The sequence below is a fragment of the Python bivittatus genome, unplaced genomic scaffold (assembly GCF_059951505.1).
Source record: "Python bivittatus isolate LINGU-HERP-01145 unplaced genomic scaffold, Pbiv_v1 ctg000160_np1212, whole genome shotgun sequence".
Classification (NCBI taxonomy): Eukaryota; Metazoa; Chordata; class Lepidosauria; order Squamata; family Pythonidae; genus Python; species Python bivittatus.
In genome coordinates this window covers 3,436,462-3,444,326 of record NW_028277076.1, presented here as the reverse complement: position 1 = coordinate 3,444,326, position 7,865 = coordinate 3,436,462, and the positions used below count along the sequence as shown (strand labels likewise).

The window sequence follows — 7,865 nt, the reverse complement described above, 5'->3', positions numbered from 1 at the left end:
ATATGAGCTTTGGAGGGATCGAAAGCAGAGGTGGAAGAAAAATATTACATCTGGAGTTGTCTCCTGATGGGGAGATTTTCTCCTGTTTGAATTTCCCTCAGAATAAAAGGAGTCTCAAGAGCTGATGGGCCAGAGACTCTAACCTGGCTCTTCTCTTTCTGCTCCATCCGCTTTCTCCAAAGTAATGGATTAGTCACTATTCTTTGCTGGGTGGGTATCTTTTCTTTTGGGGGGGGAAGAAATCTCTTGCCTGAGGTGCACCCCCCAAAGAACGGGAGTCGATTAGCAGTTTCTTGTTTACTCATCATCTTGACTGCCCCCCTTTCTTTCTTTTAAGTGGAAAAGAAAGGAGGGGAGCGATAAAGATGGTGGGGAGGGAGGCAAAGAGAGGGACAGATAAAATAAATTAAATGGATCGGAGCATCTCGTGCGCGCACGGACTCCTTTAGTAGCTGTTTCTTTTTAAGGGGGAGAAAAAGGGGGGAGAGAAAGAGAGGCGGTTAAATTTCATTTTATTTTGAGAAGGGTGGGTGAAATAGAAATCTCTAAGCAAGGGGGGGGGGGACAGACGCGGCTGTGGTGGGGGGGGGGAGAGAAAGAGGGAGAAAGCAAGTGAGAAGGTTATAAAAAGCGCAAGTCGCCAAGAAGGGCGAAGAAGAGAAGTCCAAGCGAGCAAAGCCGCGAGGAGGAGCTCAAAACTGGCAACTCGGGAGGACTTACAAGGGAGCCGGGGGGAAAAAAACGCTCGGCGATGCGGCGCTGGGCTCTCCTGCTCTTGCCTCTCGCGTTTGTGTGCGCCGCGGCGGCGGCGGCGGCGGCGGCGGCGGCAGCAGCAGCAGCCCACGCCGGTGGCGGCGCCGAATGCGGGCTGGAGGAGCGCTCGCGGCGGGCGCGGCGGGAGGCTCGGCGGCAGCAGCAGCAGCACCACCAGCAGCAGCAGGCGCTGCTCTGGCGCTACCCCGCGCCAGGCACCTGCGCCACCAGGTTAGCCCGGGGTAGGCGCTCTTCTGCGGCGGGCGGGCCGGAGGCACCGCGCGTCCCCCGGCGCAGGCGGCGAGCGCAGGAAGAGGCGACGGCGGCGGCCGCGGTGGCGGCGGCGGCGGGGCCAAGCGAGGGCGACCAGCCGCTGGCCCCGAGCAGGGCGTTCTATTTCCGCGGCCAAGGCGACCAGCTGCGCTTGAAGGCGGAGCTGGAGATACCCCGGGATGCCTTCACGGTCCAAGCGTGGCTGCGGCCCGAGGGGGGGCAGAAGGCGCCGGCCGTGATCGCAGGTAAGGAGCGAAGGGGGCCGGGGAGGGGCGCAGGTCCCCCTTCGGCGCAGCCCGGACTTGGCGCGCTCAGGGCTGGGGGCTCGCCCTGCGCCCGGGAACTTCTCCGTCGGAGGAGTCCCCGCCAGCTGCCGAGAGGGCGCAGCGGGGCCGTGGGGGAGGGGAGGTGGGGGCACTTCGCGGCGTTTGACAAGAACGACAGCGGCCGCAGCAGCAACAGCAACAGAGCCACGTGCTCTTGTGCCTCGACGTACACACGCCCGGGGTTTCTGTTTTTGTGAATGGGGAAAAGAAGAGCGGCCCCGGCGAGCCAGCGAACGCTCGCGCGGCGGTGCGCAGAGCGCAGGCTCCCTCCGCCTGGTCGAGCCTGCCCTCAGCCCACCCAGCTCCCGCGGTGGGGGTCAGTTTGCTGAGCAGATGGGGCTCGCTCCTGCCCAAGTTGTGGCGGTGCCGCCGCTGCCGCCGCTCTTTGACGCTGCAACTCCAGGAGTTCCAGCACGCGCCGGCAGCTGCTGAAGGAGCTTGGCTAGGAAGCGCGCCTGGACGGGAGACGGAGGGCTACCGCCTGGGCGAAGGAGGGTTAGGACAAATGAACCGGGAAGGGGAGAAAAAGAAGCCGAGGAGCCCCTTTCGGGACGGGCGCCTTCTGCACGGGGCTGTGAGGCTGCGGCTTGGTGATCCCTGCGTTCCTTGGGGAGCCCCGTTTCCAAGGACACGTATCGGCCTTGGGGCACGTCTGCATGCACTCGGGAGTTAGCGCCGGGGAACCGCGTCAGCTTGGCTTCGGCATCAAATGACGCACAAGATCGCGCGCGCCTCTTTCCCGGGAGGGAAAAGACCTCGTTTTTCACCAGCGGCCTTATTAGTGTCAAGTTAAGTTTGGGAGAGCCGCCCCTCCCTTCCCCTCCCCTCCCCTCCCCTCCCCGTGAATTCCTAAGTGGGAGGGATGGAGAACCTCAAAGCGAGAGTACTGGGGAAAGTAGCTGTATTATGGTTGGTCGCCCAGTCAGCCAGATGTTTAGACTGGATTTGGCATCATCATCATCTTCATCATCATCATCATCATCATCATCATCATCACCAGCATCTTACGAGAAGGCCTCTTGGGAGGGAGGGGGAACGGGGGATGGACGATCTCCTTAAAGATTTCGCTTGGGGTGGCCCGCGTTCCGTCTTGCGATGTTCAGCAATTTGCAACGGTTTCGCTCCAGCACCGTGTTCCTTCTCTGGGCGTGTGGCTTTGTCAAACAGCTTGCAATTATGGTTAACCTTTGCAAGCGGAACTTTAATGGTGCGGGGCAAAACGTGTTTACTCAGAGGTTGCGGTTAGGGAGCTGGTGCCCAAAGAAATCTTGCTTGGCATCTTAACCTCAAATAAACCAAGTCATTCCTGTTGTTATTATCTCCACCAATCTTTGCTTCTGTTGTCAGCATTGGCTCCCCCCTGCCCCCCCCCCCACGTCGCCATCCTCCCCTCTAAGGCTGGCTGAGGAAGATGGGAGCTGGGCTCTGTCTCTGGAGAACACCTTTGGAGGTGCAAGGAATCGCTTGGCCCCACTGCATGTAGGGATTTAAACAAACATATGCAGACAGTTTTCAACATTTTTGAGATTCCTTCCCGTTTAGCAACTGTAAGATTCTTGTTGCACGAAGAAATCTTTTGTTTGCTTCTAATAAGCCCCCTCATTCTCTTATTTGGATTGTTAAAAGTGCAAACTTGAGCTCTAAAGACTTTTGGTTTTTTTTTTTTTTCCTTGAAAAAAAAAGGGGGGGGTCTGAAGAATCTCAAACGCATCCAGGTTTTAATCCTGTTTTGCTCGCCCCCTTGGGAAGACTGCCTGGGTGTGCTGGCATTGCCCTGAAGGATTGCCCTGAACCTGAGAAGGGGAAGAACTCTGTTGGGTTGTTGAAGCTGGCAAAAGTTCTGTCTCTCTCTCCTTTTGTAGCCCTACACTAACCCTGCAGAGCTGGGCCAGACTGTTGGCGAAGTCCAAGTGGGATTGTCTTGCTTCTCCCAATTCAGGGGAGGTCTCCTAATTTTTTTTTTCCTCCAGAGGCCCGCTGTAATTCAGAGGAACCCCCACCCGCCTTTGAAGAAGCTTGGGTTCAAATTTTGCTAGGGCCACCAAGGGTTTGGTCCTTGCCAAACTCAACCCTCTTCCCTACTCGTAGGCACACAGTGACTGGACCAGCTTGCTGGGTGAGTCTTTATCTCAATGTCCTATGGCTGACCTACAGGATCGCCCCCCCACCCCCGTATAGGAAGCAGCAAAAACAGCATAAACAAAGGGGCTTCCCAATGGCTCCCCACCCTTTTACTTTGGAGGTACGGAGTCTCCCTATCTATACCCCCTGTGCCTAGGAGAGCTAATGGAAACTCCTAGGGAGGTAGGATCCTGCCCTCCTGCTCCCAAGGCTGAAAGAGGCAGTCCTGAACAAGTTGGTGGTCCAAAACCTTACCTTCTCCCAGCCCTAGCTTGGGTGGGTCCCTAAGATATGCCCCCTCCTCGGTTCCCTGCCTTTGTTTAGCCCCTTGAAAGTTCAGAGGCTTTGAGGATCTCTTTCTCTCCCTGTTCTTGCAGGGAGGGAGAAAATTGACTCCAAGCCAGGTTTGGCTGGATGTAGAAACTTCTGGACTCCTGCCAAGGAGCAAGTCCCGTAGAGTAGCCTTTGCCAAAAGGGATGGCTCCCCCTCCTCATTCAGATCAGCAGCTGCGAGCAAACAGGGATCTTGCTGCCCTTCCTGAGGAGCATTCAGGTTGCCCCAACGTGGTGGCCGAGGTTCTGGCGGGGGTCTGCTTGCTGCAAAGCCAGAGTTGAAAGACCAGCTGGTCTCCTTGGCAAGGTCACACCTTTGATTCCTAGTATCTGGGAGCAGGGCTGGGAAAGACGCTGGAAATTGCTTCCAATTAGAGAAGGCTTTATCAGACGGTTCCATCGTCTGACTCAGGGTGACATAGTTACTTTTGTTCCTGTGACATGAGATATGACGACCTGCTTTTAGGAAGCAGTAAAATGCAGCCAAAAACAAACAAACAAACAAACAAACAAAAACAGAACCCCCCCCCCCAAATCCACCAAGTTAGACGCTTCTCTTTCAGTATATTTCTTTATTGACACCATCCGCCTAAGTGATGCTCCCTGCTCTTCACCTAACCACTTTCCTAGACGGCTTGCCAATTTGGGTCCTTAGACGGCTGTTCCCGTTCGATCTGAAAGAAGCAACACTCAAGGAAAAAGGCTGAGGAGGGAGGAGGAGAAATAAGAACCATGAGGATCGATGTAGGTGTTTCAGTTAATTTCTTTGTTTATGGTGTCTCTATGGCCCCGTGTTTCAGACGCAGTCCCCCACCCACCTACCTCCTGAATAGTTTACACAAGATTTTGCTGCCCTGGGCTTTTGCATCTAAAAAAGAGGATGCCAAAGGAACGGTATTAAGGAGAGAGGAAGGACAAGAGCAGTGATGACAGTGGCTGTGCTGAGATTTGTCCTGGGTCTGTACAATGAAAGGATACCAAATGCGCACCGAATTTATGACTGCCATTGGTGTTTAAGGGCCATCAATAAAGGTATCCAGTAAGCTTTCTTGAGGAAGGAAATACGGTCTCTCTTTACCTTCTTAGCCAAAAAACCCACTTGCATATCACACTCCCCCCCAAGGAAATGTATCCTCCTTCCTTTGCCCACCTAAAGGGCACACATTGGCTCCATTTTTGGATATGCTCTTTTATGTTCATCCGGAGATGCAATTGGAAACAACTGTCCTTTAAACAGAAATATATTTCAGTTTTACAGAGGGAATACTGTGAGCGGGTAGCTTAAGCTGTGACGCGAGACTGTTTTCCTGGGATTGTAAATTTTGGGCCTGTCCTGATTTTTAATCAAGCAGGTCTCTTCCAACACAGGACCCCAGTTGTCTTGGAGAAGTGCATCGTGAAGGCTGAAGGACAATCTCATCGGGACAAATTACCTCTCTGTCTTAGTTAGAGGAGACTCTACGTGCATTTCTCGCTCCGTCTCGGAAATTATGGGCCATCATTTCCACAAGCTGCATTGCATCTCCCCCTTGAGAGTTCCCCTGCTTGTTTCCTGCTAGCTAGCCCTCAGAATGGTAAATAAAACTCAGGATCGAGCCTCCAAGTCGCGGCCATTCTGTGAGCATCTTTAAAGGAAACCAAAATGAAACAAAACAGATGAATTGAAAGGTATCCATAGATTCCAGGTGGCAAAGGATCAAAGGACAGTGTTCCATTCTTGGACTTTTACAAGTTTGGTCTCTGCTACTCTGAAATGGAAATGTCCTTACATCACCATCAGCTGCAGCCTTGAGTCTGTGTGTGTCTGCTTTTCTAAACAGTTAATTTTACAGCGCTATTAAACAGGGGCCTCTTCATTGCTCTGGGTCATCCTCGCCTCTGAGGATAGGTGGCCTTTGGTCTAAGGGGCTGCCAATTTTCACACGGCCTCTGAGCACAGCTATTTTGGAACTTCATTGACTTTGGGCGATCGGGCTGTCTCTAGGAAAGCCGGGCAGCGGGTAAAGGGAGGGCTGGGTGAGTTAGGGCGAGCTGCTTCAGCGGCTCAGGTCCAACGTTGCCCCCAAAGTCTCACTTTCAGTGCCTAGGTTCCTGCAGTATCCTGAACTAGATGAGTTAAAGGCCCAGTGGTGGTGGTCACACAGCATGCTAAACTTGAGCAGTGTTCATTTTGGTTAGGGCTGATGCGGCCTCCTCCTCCTCCTCCTTGTCTTAACATGTTGTGAAAAGGAAGCCTTTCCTTACTGAATTGGGAATCAAGACTAGCCAAGAGAATGGACTAATTCACTAACCAGATTTGTTGCTGGCTGTTGGTGCTAGTTGCTTGCTCACAGGATTCGCTTCTAGATGCTCTCCAGAAAATCCCATCAGCAGTTTCTTCTCAAGCACATTTGGTGCTCCAAAGCCCCTTTGTTTTGGGAAAGTTAAGCAGATTCAGACTTTTCAATCCTTGGGATATGTTTAGGCTCTTCATCTTTGAATATACCCCTCTTCTAACTGTAAAGTGACTTGGTGAAACCCAGCCCTTCTCCTAACGGCAAGACAAATCCAGTGGGTTCCCATCAAACAAATCCATGCTTTTTCATCAAATTATTTGTCCGCACCGAAAGAACAGAAAGTGAATTCCTTACGGCTCCCCCAAGTCTGCACGGCTTGCAAGCTACTTCCCACCCATTCTGGAAGCTCTTAGAACCCTCTCTGAGAAGAAGCATCTTGTGTTTTCTTAAGGTTTTATTCCCTGTGGTGAAAGATCCCTTGAAACAGCACCCAAAACTTAAGTAAAGCTGTAGTTACCTACGCAGGATGAAAGTGCTTTCAGAGCGCTCAACAGCTGAGTTTGGTACCTGCCAACACTCAGCATCTTGACCTGCCTCCCTGCTAACAGGTATGCTAGCATTTCCAAAAGAGAAGAAAATGTTGCCTTTCCTAACGCAAACATCTCTCTGCAAGGACCCTGCAGAGGGATGGAGGGTTGTGAAACAGGAACGTGGAACAAGAGAAGATCGTTCGGCAGCATCTTGGTTTCCCACCTTTGCATTCAATCCAAAAATAGAAAGTAGAGAACTTCTTCCATTGTTCCTTTCTTTTTCTTTTTCCATATCAGGACAATGGAACAGCCAGAGAGTCTGCAGAGTGATGGAGACAACTATGTCAAATGCTTGTGACCTTGCTGTGGTAGCAGAGGCTTAAAGCCCTCCCTACGAAATTTGGAAGAATGAGATAACAGAAGCAGAATCCTTGTTTTTTTCTCTCAGGCAAGAGCAACTTTGGAGAAATTAAGAGGCAGATGGTTACAGGGTGTGATGGGCAGCAAGCCTTAATCTAAAGCCCCATAAAATGATAAGGGATCCCCCTTTGCCATTGGAAATTAGAGTTGTTATCCAGTTCTATGATGCAAATGCCTGCGGCTTGCTTTTCTTCCATGTTTGCTCTTTCCCTTCCTTATCATCCTATTCTACATTCCTTCCCTTTCTTTCTGTCCTTGGTTCCATCTTCCCTCTACCCCACTATCTCTCTCCTTCTTGCTTGACAAAGTTTTCATCTGTTTGCCGTAGCTTGACAAAGCAAACACAAGGGACTTGATAACTTAGATAGATAGATAGATAGATAGATAGATAGATAGATAGATAGATAGATAGATAGATAGATAGATATTTCTGCCTTTTTGTTACCTTGTGCATTGAGACTAGCTGTTTGGAGAGAGGAGGCCAGGCATTTTGACGTCAGGGCTTGGGAACCTGAGCCTGTCCCCCCACCCCCCAGTCAGAAGTGGCAGGACCATACATCTCTGCCCTAAAGCCTTCAGAAAGGTAAGATGGATGGCCATGAAAACAGGACCAGACTTTGCCCATACTGAAAGAGGCAGAGTGCATGATGATGCCAAGAATGGATCTTCTGCTCATGGTTGAGGCGTTCTTCCAATGCTTATATGCTACCTGTCACATGCATATATAATATTCATGGTGCATAAAAATGAACCTAACTGCATAACCTAATCAATAGGCCGTTTATTAGAAAGTGCAACAGATATCTCTAGTCATCCGTTGCTGAGAGCCATAA

The 7,865-nt window shown here is 51.5% G+C and overlaps 1 protein-coding gene across 1 annotated transcript in view; it reads left to right on the top strand.

The window, feature by feature from the left end:
- Positions 1 to 668: 668 nt before the first annotated feature.
- PAPPA (pappalysin 1) overlaps positions 669 to 7,865 on the top strand; it is a 118,949-nt gene continuing 111,752 nt past the window's right edge. Inside the window, exon 1 of the mRNA XM_088146947.1 lies at positions 669 to 1,271. Coding sequence (XP_088003073.1) covers positions 752 to 1,271 — 520 coding nt within the window. The 5' untranslated portion in view covers positions 669 to 751. The remainder of the gene's footprint in view (positions 1,272 to 7,865) is intronic.